Source organism: Perna viridis, chromosome 2 (assembly GCF_037379345.1).
Source record: "Perna viridis isolate PV_CMFRI_1.1 ecotype Kerala chromosome 2, ASM3737934v1, whole genome shotgun sequence".
NCBI classification, from domain to species: Eukaryota; Metazoa; Mollusca; class Bivalvia; order Mytilida; family Mytilidae; genus Perna; species Perna viridis.
Genome location: NC_142446.1, coordinates 57,661,466 through 57,688,854, shown reverse-complemented (window position 1 = coordinate 57,688,854; position 27,389 = coordinate 57,661,466). Strand labels below are relative to the sequence as shown.

The window sequence follows — 27,389 nt, the reverse complement described above, 5'->3', positions numbered from 1 at the left end:
AAGCAAAAATGTAGATAAAAGATTATATGTTGAAAACTGCATACATATTTTTCTCTCTGCCCAATTACATGCATGCATGATTAAAACATGCATATCCTAGAGCCCCGTCCCTTGGTGTCCACCTTGCACCGAACATACTCAATGTTACATTTATTTCGTTATCTATCATGTTTAATGTTCCTATTTCAAAATGTTTTGTTTCATATTATGAGCGAACGAATCTTTTCGGTCGACAAAGGACATGCATGCCCGAGAAGGAATGTAATGATATATATCCTTGAGCAACGCCCCTTGGTGTCTATACTCTCACATAAGTCCGGATCCTTTGTTTAAAGAAGAAACAAATTACGACTATCCAAGACAGTTAAATTTGAATTGAATTTGTATAACTTAAATTATAATCTATCTTAATTTCCCTTAACGTTCATATATGTTTCACTGGGTCAATTAACTTGTCTGCCAACAATCCTTGTATACAAGTATCGTTAACTTTTGTATAAGGATTGTTGAATTTTTCAAAATAATGCTATAAATATACCAACTAAGAGAGCATTTCTTAATATTACTTTAGGATTGTAAAATATGATTTTTTTATGACTTTTGTTCCTTTTTTATGGTGAAAATTGAAGTTTTTGTGTTATAAAGTGATGACTTTTTGTGTGTTTTGTTGGCTTTGGTGTCGGCTTGTGTGTTGAACACTAAGTGTTGAAAGTATCTGAAAGGATTGTTGTTTTAAAGGATAATTGGTCTTGCAGATCATGTTTTTTTTTATGTCAATATAGATTTTTAGTGCCAATTATTATATATATATAAATATTTTAAAAAAAAACTAGTACATGTATAAGTTAATATTTATTTTTCAGACATAAATATGAAATGGAAAATTACAATGGCACTGACAAAAAGCAAAACAGTAACATTTAGCTTGGACTATTTTATTGGTTCTTATAAATATTCCCTCTTTTTTTTATTTATTTTTTTTTTGCCTATCGCTGTTCTGTATAATTCTTTTTGACGTCTTATTTCGTTTCGTTTTAGTTCGTTTCGTTTTTTTCCTTCCGCACTTTACAGGTACCCAAATGAATTGGGAATTCCTTGTCCTATTTTTAATCGAAAACGACCATCCTTAAGTCGATGTTAGGTCGGATGATTTATTTACCAGTCGACGAATTGTTTTATAGAACTCTACGCGAGAAAACTGTGCCTGAGCGAAGACAATACATTGATTGAAGCAAGGATTTATATACTACTTGATTGAAAACATTGGCAAGTATGGTTATTATATACATATCAGAAAATAGCTCCGGACACTGATTGACTTAATCCCAAAACGGCAAAAGGATAGGAGGTAGTCCGAATTCCCTCTGACCTTGCAACCCTACTCTTTTTTTTTATTTATATTTTTTTTGGTTATTGATATGTCAACCCGACCTTTTGTTCAATCTGATTAAAATCAGCTGTTATGTGTTACACTCAGTCTACTTTTTTAACTTTTTGCATGCAATAAAAACAACACCAAACATAAAGTAAAAACAAATGCTTACAACACGAGCATGGGGTGGGGTGTCACATGCTGTAGTGTAAATTTTGGTACTATCTGGGCTTTCTTTTCTTCATAGTGGCCTTGACATTTGTTATGCATTTATGGGTTCATCCAGAAGTGGTGGGGATATCCTTAAGGGTTTGACCCTCAAACAAAAAAAAAAACACAGGACATTGTTTACAGGGTAATACTATTGTTTGTCGGGTACCAATTTCATGGTTTTCGTGGGTATGCTCTTAACCGCAAAATTTTGTTTCGAACAAAAAGGGGATTTCCATTGATGTGGATACTGAAAACCTTAAAACCATGAATTAAAGAATCCATGAACTTGTATTTCTCCCCTATACAATGTAATACTCAGTTCTCAACTTTCCATATTCATTTATTAGTTGTTCCTTGTTCTATATATAGTCCACCAACACACAGCAAGGTTTTTCAAAATAAGCATGTTGCAACCAATTAGCCTTGTAAGCTTTCATACTGGAAGGACAAGATGTTTTTCTAGTACCAAATGTAACCCTTCCATGACCTTTACAATTCATCTACCAGTAGATCCTTTTTGAGACCTTTAATGGTATATATTCATGTATTTTTTCCAATTTTATTAGATAAGTTTCCTTACCTGTGAAAAGCTTGATTTACTGGGAAAGTACTTTAATTCATGGATACTAATTTTTGTGGATAAGGGGAGAAATACAAGTTTGTGGATTCCTTAATTCATGGTTTTAACGTTTTCAGTATCCACATCAATGGAAATCCCCTTTTTGTTCGAAGAAAAATTTTGTGGTTAAGAGCATACCCACAAAAACCATGAAAATTGGTATCTGACAAACAATAGTATTTTCACATCAGAAGGTATATGTTAGCTATACAATTTAACACAGGCACTTGTCTCAATCAGAAAAAAAACCCCTTTATACATGTACAATGTACATACATATATCTACACTAGTTCTAGATGCATCTCTATCTTTATCAGTAATGAGTGGTTTGAATTATTTCTTCACTAGTACTTGAGATGCTAAAATTAGGAATTTAACATGCAAGCACGTTAAAATCTAAATTTTACCATAGAGATTTGAGAAGTATTTAAAATACATCTAGATACATCTAGAACTAGTGTAGATATATGTATCCAGAGTAGGCTGAAGGAGAAACTATTCTCCCATGAAATCTATAGAAAACATGAAAAATGTAGAATGAGAGAAAAATCTCCCAGAAAAATCGCCACATAGTGTTTAAAAGTGGGATTTTAATCACCGCTTTAGAATTGGAGAAAGATACAGTATATGGCACTTGCACACAATAGATGAGAATTTCTTTGTTTTGTTTATTTCAGTTACAATGTTGAGCCTCAAGAGATCTAGTTGTGAAGGTAAGACTAATTAACTTCCTTTGAGGAATTGATCCTCCTTCAAATAAAGATATCGAAGATTTCTTCACTCTAGTATTAAAATTTGCATTTTATCATGCTTGCTGGATGCTTGCATCTTCAAATCAAAAGCTTGATTACTTAAAATAATTGAAACTAACTCTATATTTTAAATATATGTTTTCTGGTACATTGTATAATAGAAGATGTATAATAAGGGCCCTACCAACTATTGGGGAGCCCTATACATGTTATAGTAATCAGCTCAGTAATACACTCCTTGAGATATTTAGGTTTCCCGCATGCACGCTAAATGCTCACTAAATGCACGATAAGCGAATGCTTCTATCGTGCATTTAAACGAACGCTCCTATCATGCATTTAAATGAATGCTTCTAGCATGCATTTAAACACACGATAGACGAATGCTCATATTGTGTGTTTAAATGCACGATAGACGAATGACGAAAAAATAACAATATTGACATATAATGAAGACAGAAAAATTTGAAAATGAAATTAATGAAATAATATAAATTAATAATAGCAAAATACGTAAAAATAACTGGTAAATCAAGAAAATAATAAAAGTATAAAAATAAACAAATGCTTCTATGTGCATTTAAACAAACTCTCCTATGGTGTGTTTAAACAAATGCAAAATAATGTGTAAACGCACGATAAATGATGCACAAACGCTAAAATGGGAAACATGAACGTCTCAAGGAGAGTACCTATTAAGGATCAACTATACATTAACACTAGTAGAAGGTGTGTCTTAGCTGAACAAAATTGAAAACTGCCAGTCAAAAGACATTGTGGAGAAACTTATACACTACTGTAAGGTGTGTCACACACATGGGCACAAACAGTACATCAGAAGATACTGCTGAAAAACTCTGTTTAATTTTATTCACCTTGCAGTGTAATGGGTGCTGCTGGCAATATGCTTACGTACCCCTCCAGAGCTTTTGATGTCACTCAGAGATTTTTGTAGAAGTTGGTATTGCAAGTGATGTAGTTTTTTGTGTGCTGTCTTGTTTTCATGTTTTTGCCATGTTATTGTAGTTCTTTGTCTTTGAATTATCCGTCTAATTTGATGCTTGGTAATATTTTTTTGCCAATATTTAAAAATACGTTTATAGCTTTTATTTTCTATATCTTTTTAGAGCAACAATCATTGGATAATTGCAGTCCACTATGGAAACAGCATACAGAGGATAGTGAGGAAGGTTTGTGTAAAAGTATTATTTCTATCATGTCTATTTCTAATGTACATACAGATTTATAGTGATACAATACAATACTTTTATTAGCACAAACTCATACAGTGCATGGTTAAGATAGAAATATTGCAATAAACTTATGACAGATGACTGATAATTAAACAGTATATATTTGTTAATTTACATGACTTGGGAAGCAGAGTAAGAAATAGTAGCCTGCCCGCCAGCCTGAGACTGGCTTTATTTTTGGCAGGGTTGGCTAATTTTGACAAAACTGCATGTAGCCATATAGTAAATATATTGAAAAATTGTATTCAGGACTGGCTAGAATTTGAGTAAGTTTCCTACCCTGGACTTGGCTATTGTAGACTTGTACCTCTAGTTTTAAAACAATTCAATACAAATATGGAGGACATTCTCATAGTTGTTGATTTGCTATTTTAAAGAACATTTATTTTAGATAAAGATTTAAGTTTCATGAAGCCAAAGATTAATTTATTTATTGTATTCATTAGATTTTGTCTTTCCTTTTCGAAGCAAGAAATGTTCTTCTTTTTCAATTTGCCCAGAGTTACAAACTGTTTACTCTTTGACTGCAAATGACTTTCTTATACAAAAATAAATTCCTACACGTGTACATTTTTTACTGGTAGTTAATATGTATGACATTAGTATAGTATTGTCTATATATTCTTTGATTTTCTGGGTGTATTTCAGTGAATCCTTTTTACATAGTGTAAATGTGGAAATCTGTAATTTTCCCTCATTCACAGTCAAAATTACCCACAAAATTTTCAGAATATGCTTGCAATGCTAAAATATCGTTGTTGAAGTAGTTAAAGGCATTTAGAGATGTCTGACAATGAAACTTACACCCTAGCAAAATGTTCGATTCAGAAAATCCTGAAAAAATTTTTACCTCCCTTCTCAAGTTTCCATGTTTACAAAATTTTTTTTTTTTATTTATAAGGGTTAGTTTAAGATCTGACTCGTTATTTCATCTGTTATTTTTCTACCCTGTTTTATGAAGTGGAGAGGTATATTTGTATTATGTGATACACTTCAAAAAGTGTGTCCATCTGTCCACCCTGTATGGTTTCTCATGATTACATGAGAATGGATCAAAATTTTTTTAGAAACTTTGCACAACTTTTCAGTATCACAAAATACAGTTTCAGGATAATTTTCTGAAAAATCCAAGGCATGGTTTTTGAATAAGGCAGTTTTGAACATTTTGCAATACCCCTTTTTACCTTTACATGGCAAGGGTATCAATTTTCATTTAATGCTCTATTTTTCCTTATACCATTTGCTCTTGGATATCTTAATTATAAGTTTTAGAAATAAATTTGTTCACCAGTTTGAGCAAAAAGTTTATCCTAAAAGACAGGTAAACCCCCTCATTACTGGTATTACACTTGGAACATGTTTTATTTTGCTGTTTGCTCCTGGTATACACATTATATGATAATTTTAGGTTTCGCTGATGAGGAATGGAGCTACAAATGTATTTGCATTTTAATAACGACTTAGTTGAAAATGAACTGCCAGGTTGTTATGTGGGTGCTGCATGCAAATAGGAATATGCAAAACACTTGCTCTGCATCTATTTTAACAGTTCAAATAATAATTTACAAACTATATACATCATTTTCAGTGAACAATTTTCTTCTAATGATGCGTCGTTAATGCTCTGTCTCTGCAAGTTCAATAAGCAGTTTTTGTAACGATTTCTTTCTTATTTTCAGATGAGCTATTTGTTGATTGTTTTGAAGAGCTGCCACTAAAGTATGAGACTGTAACTGTTGATAACAGCGACATTAAAGGTATTGTCAATTTTATAATAGCATATGACACACAGAAATTCTGAATAATGTTTCCCATGTGTTAGAAATGTTTCTCATGTGTTAGGCAAAAAAATAGTTGTGTATTCTGCTACCAGCATGAATGGAATAGGTTCATTTTGTAGGTCGGGAAAATGTTTTTTTTTATTTTTCGAAAACATTTTTCATTGAGTTTAAATGGGGAAACAATCTAGACTTCAAAGGTCCTTGAGCCAAAATGGACATACAGTGTTAAGGGTGCACAAAAAGCTAATGTAGGTAGGATAGCAGGAAACAGACATTATTTTTTTCTGCCTTATTACATGCTTACCTGCAGACTGTCGCTTTTGTGAGCTAGCACATTAAAAATCCATCTCAGTGTGTACAGAACATGGTCTGTTTGATTGATTAAACATTCTTGTACTGAATTGCATGAAATTTCTACCATAGGCCATTAAACGTAAATCAATCAATCAGTCCATGAATTGGTTTAAAAGCAATTAGTTAATTAGCATTACAAATGTATATATCAATGACTGAAGTCTGAAGCTGAAAATCATGTAATTTCTTTGAAAAAGAGAAAAAACCGTCTCATCTTTAGCAGCAGACTATCATATATATATATATATATATATAAATGTACAAATGAAAAATTTAGCACCAGACTATCATACATGTATATATAAATGTACAAATGAAAAAAAAAGATATCTGCTTCACTCAAGATTGTATTTTTGTAGTCATTTCCTGCTCAAAATAGTAAGGTAAATGAACTTCTTGTTAGACTGATTAGTGTGTTTGTATTTAGAATGGTAATTCCTTTGGTTTTGTCTACACATGCATGTAATGTGTTGTTTACATTAGGTTATTGGTAAAAATGATAACTAATTAGTTAGGTCACTGATAAAAATGATAACTATAACAATAAGTTTAATACAAACGTACTACAGATGGTGACAAGGGGGAGGAGGGGGGTAGTTTTAAGATTCAATTATTTGTCCTTAAAATATGGTAAAACTACAAAGTTTGAAGTAAGTATTTTTGATAAGCATAACAAATTATAAATATTATTTTTTTTTATTTTGCATGGTTTTTCTTTTAATTTGTTCATTGCAACTAATCTTAAAAAAATAATGTTTTGGCATTTTTTTAATGTTCATGTATTTATGTCACTTTATATGTAAACTACTTTATTAAGGACACTTACTGAATTTCAAGTGTCATATTGTGATTTCATGACATTTGAAACTTTTATTCTAATATGACACACTTCAAAGCTCTTTAGACCACAGCCATGGTTAAAAAGTGATAAACACATGACCGACATTTCGTGCAACTCATGGGTTAGTCTATTAAAATTATGAAGAAACTAGTCCTACTAGAATTGAAATCAATCATGGAAAGTCCATTTTGTCATTGTTTTACCATGGTATGGTAATTAATATCTTTATCTAACCCCTCGCTATTGCTGGGGGTGCAACTACAACATAAATGGCCAGCTCATTGTAAAACTGATAAAATGGAGTTTCCTAGATTTATTTCTTAATCACATCTTTTCCTTCATTCATAAATAAATGGAAATACGTTCTAAGCAATTTTAGGTGCTGTCCAATATCAACTTTCTGTATAAGTTGGGGTATATATATCTAGCATGACAACGTGTGCATCTTCATCTTATAAATAGAGTATCATATTGTCACTGTAACTTACATTATTATATCCCAGCAACTTAAATAACTGCTTCACAAAAATGCTTTTATTGAGTGCTTCCTATTTTACATTTAGAGCCTTAAAATATCCTATTTATCTGTGCTTCCTCTAACATTGAGCTCATCTACAGAATTTTGTACTTTTAAGTATTTAAAAAAAATAATAGTCTTTTTTTCCTTCTACCGGCAAGAAAAAAAATAGGGTAGGTAGGTAGGAAAATTATTTTATTTTTTAAAATCATTTTACATTGAGTTACTGGGGAAACAATCTAAACTTTAACTGCGCTTGAGCCCAATGTCATAATATTTTAAGGTAGGCACAAACAACTAGGGTAGGTAGGGTAACAGGAAACAAACATTATTTGTTGCCCTTACATTGAAAACTTACCTGAAATTTTTTTTGGAATACCTCAACCATTTAAGTTTAAATATATATGTAAATGTATTGATTAATATTAAAGTATTTGTTCAGTATTATCAACATAGTAAGTTATTGGTTCTATAATCTTGCCAAAAAGCAATGTTTATCATTCAAATACTGCAAATTCAGGATTATTACAATCCATGTTAAAACCTTGTATAACCACAACTTCTCCTGTACCATTCAAGTGTTTTGTTTATCAAATTTTATTTAACGAAGGTTTGGCATCATATAAAGATACGCATGAATGAATTCAGTTATTGTCAGATTACTACAAAAGGGAGATAATCCAAATGAAGCTTCTAATTTTGCAAGTAAATCCTAGTTATTTTTTTGTTGTTTTTTTTTTCAGTTCTTGACATGAATCAGAATTTCGTTCAGGAGATCGTTTTGTTCGTTTTTCCTTGTTGTATTTGTTTTTTTAATTTATTTATTTATCTTATTTAGGCGAAGAATTTGTTGACTGTTTTGATTACTTCTCTTCGTATGATGAAAGAATCAAAGGTCAGTGGTGTAAAAGCATAGTAACTAAATAATCTACAATATAGCGATATCATTGTCAGGATGTAACAGTCAGAAGCAATTACAGTATTCGCTAAATGAGAAACAAAGACTCATCAAATGGCTGTTTCAGATATTTACAAAAGGGGGCTCATTCTTGTCCAAAATTAAAAAAAGAAAAACAATACGAATCATACTCACTTGCCCTAGTAATACAATACTAATTACATATAACTAATTCTCATACTTATTCATTGAACTGAATTATTTTCTGACTGTTATTCATGTTTTCAGATAAAGAATTATAACACTTTTAAAAAAAAGTTTGCAACTGAATTAATAGAGGGGGTGCATTGCTCCTTGGGCCTATTCCTATGTCCGCCAGCAATGTCCACTTGAAAAACACTGGCCTAAGTTTTCCTTCGTGGTAGGAATATTGTATCATGAATGATTTTGCAATGGAGTGTGTAGTATGGTGCATGATTACTCGAAGATTGGTTAACGGTAAATATTGAATGTAAATACCTGTATGTGTGTTTATGTGATTATATTAACTTCAAATATATTCTTATGTCAACAGAAAAGTTGGAAAACAATTGGATGCGATCAGCACAGGTGCATGTGACTGGAAAAGACAAAGGCAAGTATTAATATGTACATGTATCGGTATATAAAAAATAAAACAGAAAAAAAAATGACTTGTCTTTTTCCACTTTATGTTAAATAGTGTTTTTAGTCATTGCAATAGCTCTTATGTTTGTGGTTTTGAGTATGTTGTAACATAGTGACAAAAATTAGTAACAGCAAACTTTTAACCACTAATTTTAAAATAATCATGAAAATTGATACCAGCCAATATGTTTACTTGACATACATGTATTCCTCCAAAATTAGCAGGTGAAAAAAATCTGATATATAGACATAAACTTAACAGATAGTAAAAGAATATGTTAGAAGCCAAATATAATATCCAGCATCACATAAAAAATGATGGAAACTAAAAGTGAAAGTTACTGTACATGCTGAAAAACTAAATATAACAATTGACATAACAAATGCATCATTACCACATAATTAGAGGTTATATTAAAAAAGTAATGAATTTAGTTCAAGAATTAAGTGTAAGTGTATGTAAGAATCAGGCAAAATGGGAAAAATCAGTTACATGTATGTCAAAACCCCACCAATCTGACAATGTAATATCATTCAAGAATACTTTTTCTATTTGAAAAGGCAATTATTTGATCTCTGCATCACTGGCTTTGTTCAGGAATTTTCCAATAGAATGTTAGAAAAAATGAGGTTTTAGACAAAGTTATCTGCCCTTGAATTATTCATTTTTAGTGCATTTTATTGAAATTATAACTCAATTAGCCAAAATGATATGGAAAATATTGCCTTTTTTCCTTGATTCTGACTGTGCAAATAGTTAAATTACAATATCAAAATGATGGGTTTTTCATACCATGTTTCACCCACTGCCTGATTCTTACAAAGACTGCTACTTAATAAACTTCCACATATACTAGCATTACTACAACTTTCTGATCTTTTGTATGTTTTCTTATTAAATTCTTATTATTTATTTTATGAAGTTTTAGAAAATATGAATTAGTTTGAATATTGTTCAGTTAACTTGATTAAAGTAAAAAAATAAGTTTCCTAAATTCAAATATCAATGCATTTCACAGATTTTTATAAAAACCATTACTGTTACTTTACACATATGAAGTTTATATTCAAAATATAGTGACTATTTAATCCCCTAAAAACAAGGTATGTAAGATATATAGGACACCCCTGCCTGTCCATCCATCTGTGTACCCATATTTTGTAAGTGCAACTCCTACTAAACTGCTGATTGGATTAAGATTGAATTTTATAAGTAGGCATCATATGTTGATGTGTATGAAAGAATATCATTATTTTAAGAAGACTTAAAAGGGAGATAAATATAGAATAGTTATAACTGTTGATTTTGATATTGCCAATATCATATGGAATATCTCAACAAGCATGTGGGCAGGAGTAGAGATATTCGATTGGATATTGTCAGTATTAAAATCGAAAGTAACTTATCATTATTCTGTTAATTGGTAACCCAATTACTGCATTTTTACATATTTTTTTAATTTAGTTTTTCAACTCACTTAGTAATGCAACTACACACTGTTGTTGCATGACATCATTTTCATTCAAAACCCTTATGAAGATCTGATGTCACAATAACTTGCTGTGTTTTGATGGATATTTTTCAAAGATCTTGTCATGTAAGAGAGATAGAGAAATTTAGAATTTTAACACCTGTATCAGTGCAAGATAAGGAAATCTCAGACGCCACAGAGGAAAAATTTATTTGTTCTCTAACGAGGCAGAGCCTCGTTAGAGAACTAATGGATATTACCGGTACATCTTACCTAAGGGTGTCTGAAATTTCCTTAACTTGTATGAGAAAAGCGGGTGTTTAATTCTTCTTCTCCGTTCAAGTTTGTTTTCTGATTAAATGTTTGAATTGAAATGACCTGCATTTAACAGCTGATCGTGACATATCAGGCATGTGATACATCAGTTTAGGTCACTTAAAAACAGTAAAAGAAAGAATCAACCACTAGTTATTCTCGATAAATTCACAAACAAAATTGTGAACATATGTTTTAGATGTTACTGACTTGGATACCAAGGTTTGCTTCAAAATTGAATGGGAGCCAAAAGAAAGAAATATTCGACCAAAAGAAGCAAATGGTAAAGTATATACTATGTAGCCAGAAATTATTGTGATATTTTTATTGTTGCAAAAAAAAAATGCATCCAATTAGTGACATAGTTTTTCCACAGTGGCCAGATTGAAAAGGGGGAGAGTTGTGATCAGGCCAGTGTCCCAAGTAAGGAATTTCTAGCCTCTGTATGTTTTGTGTTTTCATTTTCAGTTTACTTTTATGGTGCTGGAGTATATAAGGGCAACTATTTCACTGTACCTGCGTGTAATGATGTTTTGCGACCAGCTGCAGCCTGCCCTTTGGTGTGAGGTTTACATGTATCTCATTGTTCATTGAAGACACATGGGTACCTATGAGTTGACATTTTTCATCCTGATGGGGTTGTTATCTGGCATATTCACCATATCCATTCTTGTTATAATGTTTGATTGTTTTATTTTTACAGAAAAGAATGGGCATGGAGCTGATGATGCTAATGAATATGCTGATGAGAAATACAGCCATACATACATTTCCACTTCTATTGATAAAAGTAATTTGGGACAACAAACATCCTCACAATGTACTGGTACAGAAGATTATAACAATCCAAAGAATAATGGTATATCTCTTGCAAAAATTAATGACAGTTTCTTATCCATCTACTGTGACTTAATAAGTTTTGCTAAAAAAATTTTTGCATTGAACACTTTATTGAATGACCTAAATATGCAGTCTGGGCAACAATATGATGTATCAAGCACACCAAAGGAGGAAAATCCAGATTCCATGCATTGTAGAACTAGAACAAACGAAGATTCGTCAAAGCACAATCAATTAGGGAAATCAAAGAGGCAAAAAGCAAATGAAGGGCAAGAAACTGATAGGCTGCGTCAGTCACCACTACGTCATACAATGATGAAAGTCAAACCATGTCTAGATAATCCCAGGACTTCAAAGAGAGAGTCAGGTATACTCAATTTATGATTAAGTGTCAGTCTCTGTAGGAATCAGGCAGTGATTGAAACATGGTATGAAAAACCCACTATATTGAAAGTTTAATTTCACTATTTGCACTGTCAGAATCAGGGAAAAAAGACCATATTTTCTATATCATGTTGAGTTGAGTTTATAATTTCATTGAAGTGCACTGAATATAAACATTTCAAGGGTAGATAACTCTGTCAGGAACTTCATTATTCTAACATTCTATTTAAATATTTCTGATCAAATTCAGTGGTGCGGATATCAAACCATAGTCTTTTCAAATAGAGAAAGCATCTATGAGTGAAATTGTTTGTCAGATTGATGGGGATTTGACATGCATGTTTCTGATATTTCCCATTTTGCCTGATTCTTACAAAAACCTACACCTAATATCTAAATAAATCATTACTAGAAGGAAATTTGGGAACTGCATGTACAAGGTATTGATCATTCAAGTGATATTTTTATATAATTGTTTAATAATTTAATTTGATTGTTTATTTCTCATCTGGGCAAAAAATTTAATTTTTCATAAACGAACTTGGTACTAGGACGCCATTAACATCAATGCTGTCAGCAATTCAATGTAATGCTTTGATGAAGGAACGAATCTTAATTAATCAATTAGAAAATTAAATTTTAAGAATTGTTTTTAATTTTTAACCATGTTCTGCCCACATGAACGACTCTGGGGTAGTTTACGCTTGTTCATTAATAGCTTTGTGGTTCATGAAGCGTTAACTTCCGACTTCGTTTATTTCGCATAATATAGTCCAAAATTAAAAACAATACTTAAATATTTGAGAAAAGTTTATTTTAGTTTCTTTTTATGGTACAAAGTAGAACTATTATACCTCTTACTTGTGAAGTGAACTCAATACTTTTTTACACAGAGGGGTATCCTCTTCTTATCCCTAACTCTTCCTACATTACTGAATGGAGTGTAATGAAATTTTCACATATTCTTGAAAAGATTATGAAGATGTGCTACAACTATTTAAGATTTTTATCTGAATTTTTTTTTTTATGGTCTTTAATACATAGTGATATATGCACATATCGTTCACACTCATGGGGGAGTGAGGGTATCAATAACTGAGCATTGTTCACAAATATATTGTGTTTTTTAAAGAAAAATTCTTTCTTTTCTGATATTTTGATTTATATTACAGACATGAGGAGTTCAAGAGAAAAAGAACATCTAGATATGAGGTATTACTTTTATTACTTTAGCGTTAAAAATGCTGAACTTTGAAAATATATATCTTTAACTTTGAAAATCAACAAAAACTCAATAGAGATAAAGAACAAAATTTGATATCCAACTTGTTTATGCTTTTAAAGGAGTATAAAGGAATGAATATACCCTCTTCTTTTTAGCTCACCTGGCCAAAGCCAATGTGAGCTATTGCCATCACTATGTGTCCGTCATCTGTGTCCGTCGTCACCTGGTAACTTTTTCAAACATCTTTTCCTCTAATATTACTCAACAAATGGTAACCACACTTAGCATGAATGTTCCTTAGGGTATTTTTAACAATCCTTGTATGGGGAATTTTGCATTGGCAAAACAAATGGCTGCCATTACTAAAAATAGGCTCTCAGGGTCAAATTGCAGAATTTATACATAACTCAGAAACAATGAAACTCAGAAACTCAGGCAGTGGGTATGATTGTCCAGCATGATTAGATGGACCTATTCTGAAATTTTCAGAAAAATCTGTTGACAATTGAATGAGTTATGGGTCCTGAAATAGATTTTTATCCGAATTTTACTTTTCCATCTCTGAAAATATTCTCATTTGAAACTACTTGACGTATTAAAACACATGTAAAACAAAACAAAAATTTCCATAGAACATCTATTACAATTTTTTGACCTTACGTAAAAAGTTTGATCGTTGTAACTAAAAATAAACCATAGGGGTCAAATTCCAGAATAATGCAAAAATTTTCAGAAAGATCCAGACAGATGAATGATTTATGGGTCATGAAATTAATTTTATTCCCATTTTTTAGCTCACCTAGCCAAAGGCCATGTGAACTATTGCCATCACTTGGCGTCTGTCGTCGTCCATCATCGTCACTAACAATTTTTCAAAACTCTTCCCCTCTAAAACTACTTGACCAATTTGAACCAAACTTGGTTTGAATGTTCCTTGGGGTATCCTGCATAGAACTGATGTAGAGATTTGTGATGGCCGCCATTACTAAAAATAGAATGTAGAGGTCAGACAGTAGTTTTTCGCATACATCTCAAAATCCGTTAGGTTTAGCCAAATTTTGTTTGGTAAAAGTGTTCAGCATGATGAGATCTATATGAGGTCAAATTTTGATTTTGATATGTTAAGCCATGTTGGAGTTATTGCCCTTTTTCAACATTTTTTTGCTATTTTGAATGTTATTTCTTTCAAAAATTTTCTCCCATGACACCAGATGACTAATTGGAAGGAAACTTGGTATGAATGTTTCTTGGGGTATTGTGCATAGAACTGGTATGAGGATTTTTGATCCGTTGAAAAACATGGCCGTCGTTACTAAAAATAGAACATAGGGGTCAGACAGTAGTTCTTCACATTTATATCCAAAACCGTTAGGGTTAGCCGAATTCTGACAGGGATGAAAGTGTTCAGCATGATGAGATCAATCTTTGGTCAAAATTTGGTGAAAATATGTTGACCCATGTTGGAGTTATTGCCCTTTTTGGATGTTTTTTACAGTTTTAATGTTATTTTAAAAAATCTTCTCTTCAGAAACTACTTTACAAAATTTAATGAAAGTAGCTGTTTTAATGGGCATCTTTAACAAAATGACTGCTTGGATTTTTTATCTGTTTTAAAGCATGGCCGCTGTTACTAAAAATTGAACTTTGGGGGTCAGACAGCACATTTTTGCGTATATCTCCAAAACGGTTAGGTTTAACCAAACTCTGACGGGGTAGGGAGTGGGGGTAAAAATATTCAGCATCTATCTGTGGTCAAATTTTGGTGAAAATTTGTTGACCCATGTTGGAGTTATTGCCCTTTTGGACGTTTTTTCTGTTTATGATGTTATTACTTTAAAAAAATCTTCTCCTCAGAAAATGCTCTACAGAATTCAATGAAAGTTGATATTTTTGTTTTATAGGGTATCCTTAACGAAATGACAGATTTTTGATTTCTGAAAAAACATGGCTGCCATTTCTAAAAATAGAACTATGGGGTCAGACAGCAGATTTTTGCTTACATCTCCAAATCTGTTAGGTTTAGCCAATAGCTTTCAATTGCTGAAATGATCCTTATTACAAGGCTTACAAACATGTCCATTGAATCAAATGGAGTCAAAATTGTCTGACAACTCCTTTTTAGAGTTATTGCCCTTAAAAGGCAAAAATTTAACAAGATGAGCAATTCCGGCTACTGGGAGCCTCTTGTTACATTTTCTACTTTGATAGTCTTCTCCTCTGAGACTACTAGTAGGATGGTTTGTAACCAAACATGGCATGAATGTTTGTTAGGATATACTTAACAATCTATGTGTAGTTTCCATAAAGATCTGTTGATCAATGATGGAGTTACTGTCCTTGAAGAGTGAAAAAATGACTAGGAGAGATTTATTTTATATTATGCAAATGGGTGGATAACTAAGATACACTCTTTCGATTAAATGTCTCTTGTGACAATAGTACAGTAAAGTGAAGAATTCAGCGTCAGATAGCTAAAAGGACTACTTTTGACCAAGTGAGCACTTCAGGCTCTCTACAGCCTCTAGCTTATCATTATTTTAACCCCTCATATATCCATTATTTGCCAACCCTTCTGTTTCATTTGTCACTTGTAATCACAGCCATATGGTAAGATTTGATTTCAGATCAGATTATCTGCTTGTTTGATTTCTTAGTTACATGTATATTTTAATGATATGGTTACTGGAGTGGATAATGGAATGGGAGGTAACCTTTAGGGAGCTTTGCTTCCAGTCTCAGTTTTTCTAGTTCTAAATTCAAACAATACTTGTTATAAGTAATAGGTAACAATTTTTTTTGATTTTTAATAATAATAGATAACAAACTGATTTTTATTGCGAAATGTAAAAAATATATTATAGTATTGATGATTTATGTTTTTTTTTACTTTTTAGGGGAAACTTGTCATGGTTTTCAGCATTACTAGTTGTTGTCTGTTGTCTTCCAGTGACACAGGGGATGCCAACTGGTATTACCATTAAAAATAACTGAAATGAAAAATTGACACTGTAAATAATTCAGGGAGGAATTTTTACCTTTTAATTGCCTTTTTTCACCTCTAAAACTATTATTCCTTGTAAAGTGTCAGTCTCATGAAGAAGGAGTTTGTAGAGAAGATTGAACTGAAGAATGGGAGTCTTGTTTAACTTTCGGTGTATCTTTTCTAAATATCCCTAGGATACAACAGGGTATCCAGCTCCCCCTTATGCTTGATAAGTTTGGTTAATTGTTTGTGAAAATTAGACTATTATTGCAGCTGCCCATGTTATGCCAGTCAGTACCCCTTTATGAATTTCTGGATCTGCCACTGAAATAAAATATTTTTATACCCCCGCGACAAACTGTCAGGGGGCATATTAATTTACCCCTATTTGTCCGTTCATCGGTCGCACCGTTTGTTCGTCCATCCAGATTACACATGATCATCATTGCTTGTCCGTCTATTTCCTCGTACAGTTTTTGAACTACATCTAAAATATTTTACAGGATATTTCTACACATGATGAAGGTGTGCAGGGTCAAAGGATTTTGATTTTCGTGAAATATTATGGAAATTGGTGATAGTGACACTTAGTCATTTCACTCAGAAATATATGGATCAATGGCTTGTCCGGCTATCTCCTTGTACAGTTTTTGAACTACATCTAAAATATTTTACAGGCTATTTATACACATGATGAAGGTGTGCAGGGCCAAAGAATTTTGATTTTCATGAAATATTAAGAAAATGGTGATAGTAACACTTTGTCATTTTACATCAGAAATATATGGATCATGGCTTGTTCGGCTATCTCCTCATACAGTTTTTGAACTACATCTAAAATATTTTACAGGATATTTGTACACATGATGAAGGTGTGCAGGGTCAAAGGGTTTTGATTTTACGTGAAATATTACAGAAATTGGTGAAAGTTAAACTTACTTATTTTTCGTCAAAAATAGGGCTGTATAGCTACCGGCTATATGGCTTGTATGGCTGTCTCTTTCTGTAGTTTTTGAACTACATCTAAAATATTTTTTGCAGGATGTTTCTATACATAATGCTGGTGTGCAAGATCATAAGATCTTGATTTTTTGTGAAATATTACGGAAATTGTTGAAAGTTAGACTTAGTCATTTTCATCAGAAATAGGGCTGTATGGCTTGTATGGCAATCTCTTCATCTAAAATCTTTTTTGCAGGATGTTTCTACACATAATGATGGTGTGCAAGGTCATAGGATCATGATTTTCATGAAATATTACGGAACTGGGTGTTTGTTATTTTTGTCAGAAATATATCTCAAGCAACAAAGTTAGGGATTTGTTATGGGGGTATCAACATTTTTATGTGTCCATTAATACGTCCATCGGTCCTCTTTTTCTCATCACAACTAGTCTGACACTACCAAACAGAATTTCATGACGCTATGTGGTCAGGATGCAATATGTATATATGCATATATTTAGGAATTTCTGATCCCCAAATTGATCCCCAGACCATGAGTAACACAAGTCTTGGAAGGATTTCTGAATCTGTAAACCATGTCTTCATACAAAAATAAACATGTTCCTAATTTGGCAAATCTAGCAAGCGGGGGCAACATTAGTGTCTTACATGCACATTTGATTTACTAAAAAAAAAAAAATTACTAACAAATGATGCGGGGGCTCCTGTGATAAACAGGGCTTCTAGTTTTATTATCAAATTTGATTATTTTATATCCAAGAAAGAAGTTTTGGTTACGGACACTTTTTCCTGCTATAAAATAGTTTTCATGAGTTGATAGTCTTTAAGATATTTGGCACTGTGGCTATTTTGCAGCAGCATGCAACTCTAAGACAACTTGTTTGACAACAGGTACAGGTAGTTTGATATTTTGCCATGAAACACTGAATATCAACACATATTTTCAGCAAGCTTAATGTTAACCTGAGATTAGGCAGATTTTGGCTCTTTCTGATTCTACTCTTTTGTTGAAAAAAATTTTAAAAACTTAATTTCAGGTTCAAACGTTCAGTGGATACCAACATCCATGCCAGTGGTATATGGAGAAAACATTACCCTGGTGTGTACAATTGGAAATGAAGTAATTTCATTATCATGGCATAGAGGACCACACAAATTACTTGCAATGGAGAACACCACAAGTGATCATAGAAAGTTTTATGCCAATATTAAAACAGTTGGTAATATTACACAGTATAATCTTACAATCACCAACCTGAATATGTCTGACATGGGGATGTGGTATAGATGCAGTAATGGGAATGACTGGGATCAGAAAGTCCTGAACTTTTCAGAAAATGAATTTGTATGTAAGTGATTAACTACTGGTCTGTATATAAAGAGTCATGCAAAATTAAAAGAGTGCAGTTTCAGAGAAGCTGAAATAAATGTTACAAACTTCTCTTTTTCAAGGCATTAAGAATCTAATACCTGTGTGAGTGCAAAATAGGGAGATCTCAGACTCATGAGGGTAAGATTAAGTTGTTCCCTAAGTACTGTTATATTTTACTCAATGGTTTCTAAGATTTCCCAATCTTGCGTGCATGAGAAAAACTATTGTTAAGTTCTTTTTTTCACTTTGATTTTGTTTTCAAATTTAATGTTTTTAATTGAAATGACCTACATTTTGCAGCTGTTCATGACATATATATTGGCAAGTAATACATCACAACCAGCTGTAAAATAAAGGTCACCTCAAGGCACCACTAGATAAACAAACTGAATGTAGTAATCAATTACCGGTTATTCTTGTTAAAGCTTTTAAGTAGTTGTCTTTGTAAGAATTGTGCAAAATCTGAAAAATGTGATACACCCCAAAAAGGCTACATATTTTTACTTTATAAATTAAGTTGTCTTATGGGTCTATATTATGAAATGTGTATTTACTCATTCCATTCTGTATGCTCTTTATAGGAGATAATCAACATTGAAAATCCAATAGATTTTATTGTATTTGAGTGTCATTTACAGAATTATCTCCCTTAATTTTGAAATCTACAGTGCACTCTATATGACTTCTATCTCCTAAGAACACGAGTTATATGAAAAACCGATTGTTACTTTCTGTTTACTATGGCAAGTTAAACAAAATACTAAAAATAAAAATATGTAGGCTTTTCACCAATGAATCACTTTTTGCATAACTCTTACTTGAAATGCTATTTGATATTTCAGATAATATTATGATTGATTGATTGATTGATTGTTGGTGTTTAACACCCGAGCAGCATTATTTCAGTATATTCAGGCGATGAACATGAAGTGGATGATAAAATGAACATGAAATGATGAAATGAAAAATGGGATGGGACACAAGGATAATGGGGTTGACAAATTTTGATTGCCACTGGAAATAGGGAGAGGTGGGTAGGGTCGGGTAATTTAGCCTCTTGTAGCGGAGCCCTATGGTTCCTACTCCGAGAGAATACCACAGAAGGGTTCTTTAATGTGCGAGGAACATGGCATCTTTCCCAACACGGTGCACCACTATGGTTTGCGGTCAGGTTTTCTGTATTATAGCCTGACAAACCCAGCATGTAACACGCCAGGGGTACCCCATTTCACCACCTGGAGCACACATCCCAGTTGCTCTATGGGCAGAGTGCCCTAGCCCCCCACTAGGGTTCTGAGCACTATTTAGTCACCTTTTACGACAAACTTAGCACTGCTGCAGGCCTATTCTTTTGACACCCGGACCTGCACAGGGCTCAAATAATATTAATTTATATTGTTTGTACAAATTTAAAACTTTGATGTTCACCAGTTGTGCAATATGTTTATGCATGTGTCCTGTCTTGAACCATTTTTAAGATAAGGAAATCTTGCACAGCAAAATAAAAAATAACTTTCTTGACTCTTAAGTGATGGAGACAGAGCTGCAAATCCTTACTATTTTAGTGTAAGCCTAAAAAACACATCATATGAATTAAGAAGAAAATCTTATGAGTTCCAATTTTTTAGCAAAAAAAATGGAAATCCGGAATTTTTTTCCCGTTAAAAATTTAGTAAAATTTGCAGTCTTTTCAATGTTTGCCAATAATGTACTTTATAATACATAGTGAACATCATAGGTTTTTATTGAGCTCATGCAGGATTCTTTTAAAACAGAAATGTATGTCTTCACAAAAAAATCTCCAGCACATCCCCAGCCTTACTTTTTTCATTATTTTGGGTTGAAAGCTCTGTATATTGACCACCTGTATTATGCGACAAGGATTTTGCTCTCCCTTGATTGCTTATGAATTTCTTTTTCTTTGTACAAATTGGAACTACTCATTCATTTCCGCTACACTAAAAATAACCTCGAATGCAGAAAGGAGAATTTCTTCTTGAAAAATTTGCCGGAATTGTAGTCAAAATAGTTCTATCAACCATGTGGGGCTATAACAAATGGTTATATATCACTAGAAATAAAGAACATTTACTCTGTCAAGAATTTTTAGCGCAAAGCAAGGAGTTAAGAAAAAAGTAAAAATTTCTACCAGAAAAACAATAATTTTTAAATCAGATCGGTCAAATTCTGCACAGATTCTTCCACCTATTGCCTTTCAAGGTATTTCTTTTATGTAATTAGAAAGGCTGAAGAGTTCCAATTATGTACAAATGTGCCTATTTTTTTACTAGACTTTAAGACGGTAATTTTATCTTTTTTAGCAAGACCAAGTGGTAAAGACATTGTAAAGGACATCAGTATAATGAACAAAGTCAAAAGAGTTTACATGACAATAGACAATATATTTCCTTTGCCAGTTTGTAAACTGAATGGAAAGGTATTTCATGTTTGATATAAAAGTAGGAAGGTTTCGTGGTTGTGGCAGATCCAGTGGAAGAGTTCCTTGGTTTGGAACTCCTCCATTTGGCATTACAATTCTGCTAATTTTGTGCAAAATTTGGGCCTAGCCCAGTAAAAACATTAATTCCTCTTTTTTTTTTATTTCTGGATTGTAATCCTCGTTTTATAAATTTCATGACTTGACTTAGTCTGGTTCAATAGCCTTTTTAGAAATGTGAAATGTAGAAATGTTGTCATATTCCGAAAAACATGAATATTATACGTCTGATAATCTATCACTAATTGATCTTTGTACATTAAAAATATATCTGTACACATTCATAAAACATTCAAAATAGCATAAGAAATAAAAACAGACTCATTGAAATTAGATGATTTCAATTTTAATAATTCATTTTATGCATGTATGTCATTTTCAAAGTGTTCCCTTACTTTGTGTTATGAACTGATATTCAAAGCAGCCATAATTTTATGTTGATACTATACATTAACTTTCTAATGTTTCAGAAATTGACAACAACAATGAAGCAGGAAAAAAAATTGGATGGTCGATTTAAAATAACATTCAGTTTTGACATCCAGCCTTGTACAGAAAATGCAACTTTTTCCTGCATTTTGGCGAATGAAAGTGTTGTATATGATGCCTTCAATGGGATGATGACTTTTGGTAATTATTTTAATTTCTTAGGCAATGCCAAATTAATATCTTGTTAATAGGATTTACTGCATGTGATTTTAACTAGGAAAGTAATCTTTTTTCCCCTATGGTAATAATATTTTTAATCTGAAAAATCTCAAAGGTCACTCATTTAGATATGTTGTCAAACTTTTGACAAAGTATAATAACAAAATTTGCTAATTCAAACCCAGTATGATTTTGAATCTAGGTAGTCTTTATTATTTTATTAAAGACAAATCACACTAACCAGTTCTGATGTTAGGAATTTTGTGAAATTTTAATGGAATGGTCTCAAGTATATAGGCATTGAAATAAGCTTCTAAAAATTATAGGTCACCTTGCTTTTAACAAAGATATAGCAGTTCAGATATTCGTAAAATCGGGAGTTTTTGTCATTTTCCGAATTCAATTCAGACGTCTCTGATCTTGCCAATATTTTTACGAACGACACATGCCATACACCAGTAGATTGGAAATAGTCTGTATTTCATTCATAAGACATTAAAAACAAAATACAATGAGTTTTGTCAGCTAAAAAGAACCCTTTATTGTTTTCCGCCAAAAGAAAAATAACTTTTGAACCATATTCACAGTAATCTGAAATACTTCTCACGTTAAGATTTTTTTCAAACTTTGCGGAAAAGGTATCCATTAGCTGATGTTATAAACTCTTTAAAAAGTGAGGGTCACCAATCAGATAAAGTTAATCACATTTGTGTACCATTTCTGCAGAATTTTGTTTGGTTATTGGTCTTTTCCTACTCCAAATGTTATGTTGGATGACGTTATGTCATAGTCAGCAATGGAACGTCTTTAGAAGAAATAGAATATTAAAATGGTAAATACAAAACTTGAAATAAGCAGAAGACAAAAAGAATTACGACTGGAGAGAACAGAAAATTGGGCAAAAGGCGATATGTACATAAAACTGTTCTGGTTGCATGACTGTGCCTCTTTACGTGAACATGTTATAATTCTTTTTCATATTTTAAGTTACACGTACCACAATGTTTATGTATAATACTTCAATAGCGAATGACTTATCAGGATCTAAAGTTCAAGATTTACAAATGTACGTGGAGCGTTTCAACAGTTAGTAGTAATATTTTTTACTAAACAATAGGAAGAAAGTATCACACATTTTTACATGTAAGAGAGTGTACTTGTGCAAGTTTGTGTGTGTCTTCTTGTGGCGTACTTTGTGTCAAATTTGAAATGAAAATTCAGGATTGAAATTTTCAAGAAATAAAAATGCATGATCTATTATTGTCCTAAGGAAAACTAGCTCACATTCTCCAAGAAAAGAACATTGGGCCATACCTCCCGTCCGATCTTTGCTAAAATGTTTGGTAAACAAATTGGCATAACTCCCTCTAAATTTATCGGACAATGCTGATTATCATTTTTTCAAAGTCTAAGTATTAGTAACATTTGGTATAAGTTTCCTCGGAATCCGTTCTGAAATTGTAGTCTTGAGTTTGTGTAGGATAGACGGACATACCGATGGACGCTTGGCATTTACGGAAGATTTTCCAAAGCGGCCCTTGAATCTCGACATCATATTGCTTCTACGGTCGAAGGGAGATAAATCGCGAATTTCACACAAAAAACGACGTCTCAAATTGACGAGGATATAATAGTTTGCACCATACAATGCGCATAAACAATAGTGTGTTTTGTCTTTAAAGATTAACAGCAGATGACATTATTCCATTTGAATGTTTCAATGAGCCTGACTTTCTTTCAAACAATCATCAGAAGAGAAAACTTCATAACAAAACAAATTACAGAGTTTATAAACAAAATGGCTTGTCTTTTCTCTTTGTCAAAATAAGTGAAACATTACTTTGATTAAATCTGCTCCTGCATATGTTAATTTGTCTCACTACACTCACACTGTGTTCTCATGGAAAATCAGAGGACATTTAACCTACTGGTGCACTTAGTTCATGTTCAAAATTAAAAGTTTTGATGGAGAAACTTACTACATTATTTATAATTAAATTCAATATTGCAACAAATGAGATAATATTAATTGAAACTAACTAAATTGAAGTGAAAGTCAATACTATAGTACTATTGCAAAAGATTTTCCATATTGGCTCTGTTATTGGCCCTGAGGCGTAACCGAAGTCCAATATTGCTAGCCCAGGACCAGTAAGTAAGCCAGTATGGAAAACCTTATGCATTAATGTTTTTATTGATTGATTAGTCCAATATGTCATATTGACCTAAGCCAATATGGATTTCAACAAGGCCAATATGACAAATTGGATGGGTAAAAGCCATATTGCATGGCTAAATTCCATAATGGAAGGCTAAATCCTTGTATTTGCACACTTTTGAATTTAGCTTTGATCTTATTGAGGCAAATATTCGAATATTTGTCAATAAATTATAGAACTGTATATCCTTTTTGCTGCAAAAGTTCATGGTTTATAATGGAAATTTGATAAATAATAAACAATGCAGTATTCTCTAATTTCTTGTAGAATGCTTGCCACCATCCAACCATAGTGACAAGCAAAACACAGCTGGCAAATGGATAGTTACTGGAATTATCACAATTGCTATAGTAATTGTCATTCTTGCTATCTGCTGTATATTAAAAGGTATTTATATGTAAAAACATCCTTGCCCTTGGTTCCCACGTGTAAGAACACCAGTGCCTTGGTTCCTTTATGTAAAACATCATTGCCTCAGTTAACATGATTGCCATGGTTCCTCTTTGTATTAACATCATTGCCTTGGTTCCATTTTGTATAAACATGATTGCCATGGTTTCCTTTGTACAAACATGATTGTCATGGTTCATTCACCTTTGTATAAACATCATCGCGATGGTTCACCTTTAAATAATTATTATTGCCTTGGTTCCATTTTTTGAAAACATCAGTTCAATGGTTCACCTTTGCATATTAAACATAATTGCCATGGTTCACCTTTGCAAAAACATTACTGCCTTGGTATACCTTTAAAAAAACCTTGCCATAGTTTGCTTGTTTGAAAACATCATGATTGCCATGGTTTGCGTTTGTAAATATGGCATTGCCTTAGCATGGTTTTGTAAAAAAATTTACTTGTTTTTTACTTGTTTTTGGTTTGTTTGTTTTTAAAGTGGCTTAATGTATTTATTTGTATTTAAATTTTAGTAAGATTAAGAAAAATAATCTCAATTTTCAAATTTTTTATTTCTCTTTTCAAGAAGGGAAATTATGTATTTCAATATGAAAAACTCAAGTTTGATTTTCTTTCATAAATAGGAAATGAAGACAAGGATAACTACAAAGATTACCAAGTACAAAATATCAATGATGGAAAAACAGATAAATTAATTACTTGTGTAGTTGAATCCCGGTGTAATCCCGGACACACTCAAGTGACACACCTTAGTGGTGAAGGCTTGCTTTGATGAATGCAGATCAAATACACTCATAGTTGTTCCTGGAATGCCAACATCGTTTGATCTGCTGATAACTTACTATAAAATTTGGCATTTTAGAAATAGAAGCTCATCGTTGTACTAACATATGATCAGTAACAATACAAACAGTCAGTGGTACATGTAGTATATGTAACTTGTCAGTAGTAAACTTCATTGGATATATATTTTTTGTTATTTCTTTTTTTTGGGGGGGGGATTATGTGTTTGTTTTATTTTGAATGTGTATTACATGTGGAATTCGATTTTTGTTAAGAAGACAGAACTAAATGATGATTTTGCACAGATGTATTTACATTTACACCTAAAGAAAATAAATTCACATGACATAACAACAAGTAATTTTAAGTCCACATGCTATGAGCCCATTCTGTAATTTGAAATGGTGTTGGTTCTATTCTATTCAAGATGTAGATAAATGCAGTATCTACGAAATGCTCGCACATGTCAGTATTCTTGTCAGTCTCTGTAAGAATCAGGTAGTGGGTTAAACATGTTAAGAAATAACCCACCGTTTTTAAAGTTTAATTTGACTAGTTGACCCATCTGAATCAAAGAATAAAGGCAAGATTTTTTACATTATGTTGGTAAACTGAGTTATGGTTTCATTGAAATGCACTGAAAATGAATATTCAGATCCTTTGAGGCAGAGATCAAATGGACTTATCAAATATGGAAAGCATCCTAGAGTGAAATCATCTTGTCAAATCTGTGGGTTTTGACATGTACGTTTCAGTTTTTTTTCTATTTTGCCTGATTCTTACAGAAACTTCCACTTAAATAATGAAAATTTTCTTTACTTTTATTGCTTTGTATGTATTACTTTGATTATTTTAATATACTCTTCGCTGTGTGTGTCTGTTTTCTATGTGTGGTCTTTGTCCCTGGATTACATTCTTTTGATTTCTACTAGAATCTGGGGTTTCCTTGATTACTATTTATACCTCATTATGAAATGATTCCTATACAATTACAAGAACTTATTACTGCTAAATTTATGACCATATATGTAATTAACATGTATTACAATGAAAATTGTTTAAACTGAATCCCATTTGGACTTCCGATTTGGACAGGTGTTTGGTTAACCAAGGTTCAAAATACTTTTCAAGAAATATAAACTTTTTAAAAGTTCTTGTTTAGACCGGTTTTCAGATCATTTAGAGTTTGGTTCAAACAGGTTTCACTGTTTTTAAAACTAAAAAAGTGGAACAGGTTTGTCATGGCAGCAGTAATACTGTTAAAGGATAAACAAACTTGAAAACATTATGATAATCAGAATGCCAGTAATAAAAATGAAACCGCTTTTCATTCTTCTACTTGAATTATATTCTGTACATCTAGCTGTGTTGGAGGGAGATAATTGTAATTTTAACTGGTTTTTGCATTTGTCAGTAATAGTATCATTTTTTGATAAATGACATTTTGATTGGCATATTGTTTTTAACATTATTTGTTATTAACTAACAAAAATATTACCAGTTCTATATGGAACAGTTTAATGAAGAGGCAGGTAGAACACCAAATTTATAGGTCTAAATTTAATTTATAGTATTCATTATTTTGTTTAAAAACAGTCTTCCAATTTGGTGTGAAACAACAGTTTTTTTTATTAGTTTCGTTACCAACTTATTTTATTGGCAAATAAAATTGCTCTACATGTACTGCAAGTGTGATTAGCATCATTTGCTGAAAAATTGCCCACATTAACAAGTCTGATAATTTTGCATGACAAATTGCTTACTCATTACCATACCCTTATTACTTTTAGGGTTTTCTGCACCCAGTCATGCATATGTTTATACTTATATCAGTTTCAAAATCATGACTTATTGTACTTCTATAATGGCTTTTTTAAAGGCTGATTGTTTTTTGAAGGAACTTACTTCCTTTTTAGCTGATTTTTTAATTGTTAATTATCTTTCTTTGTATGTAAATGATAGTTTGCATTATTTTTTTTAAAATAAATTACATGCTGATTGGAA

The 27,389-nt window shown here is 32.1% G+C and overlaps 1 protein-coding gene across 3 annotated transcripts; it reads left to right on the top strand.

Moving 5' to 3' along the window:
- The first annotated feature begins 1,100 nt into the window (after positions 1-1,100).
- LOC148626211 (uncharacterized) lies at positions 1,101-27,389 on the top strand. 3 transcript variants are annotated; one of them, XM_088570006.1, is made up of 15 exons: positions 1,101-1,266; positions 2,883-2,918; positions 4,085-4,147; positions 5,890-5,967; positions 8,542-8,598; positions 9,176-9,235; positions 11,254-11,337; positions 11,758-12,261; positions 13,451-13,490; positions 16,398-16,471; positions 18,489-18,800; positions 21,145-21,260; positions 21,791-21,950; positions 24,455-24,574; positions 25,226-27,389. In XM_088570006.1, the coding sequence occupies exons 2-15, from the start codon at positions 2,888-2,890 to the stop codon at positions 25,372-25,374; spliced, it is 1,848 nt and encodes a 615-aa protein (XP_088426132.1). In that variant the 5' UTR covers positions 1,101-1,266; positions 2,883-2,887; the 3' UTR covers positions 25,375-27,389. The 3 variants fall into 3 exon arrangements, with proteins under 3 accessions (XP_088426132.1, XP_088426133.1, XP_088426134.1); XM_088570007.1 differs by having other exon boundaries at positions 1,101-1,270; XM_088570008.1 differs by lacking the exons at positions 1,101-1,266; positions 2,883-2,918; positions 4,085-4,147 and adding an exon at positions 6,705-6,728 and having other exon boundaries at positions 5,908-5,967.

What these genes read in the sequence shown, in the direction of transcription:
- LOC148626211 (XM_088570006.1), top strand. Translation starts at nt 2,888, where the DNA reads ATGTTGAGCCTCAAGAGATCTAGTTGTGAAG. An exon ending in GTATGATGAAAGAATCAAAG is followed by an intron (nt 8,599 to 9,175) that starts GTCAGTGGTGTA and finishes TTATGTCAACAG; the next exon opens with AAAAGTTGGAAAACAATTGG. An exon ending in TGTGACTGGAAAAGACAAAG is followed by an intron (nt 9,236 to 11,253) that starts GCAAGTATTAAT and finishes CATATGTTTTAG; the next exon opens with ATGTTACTGACTTGGATACC.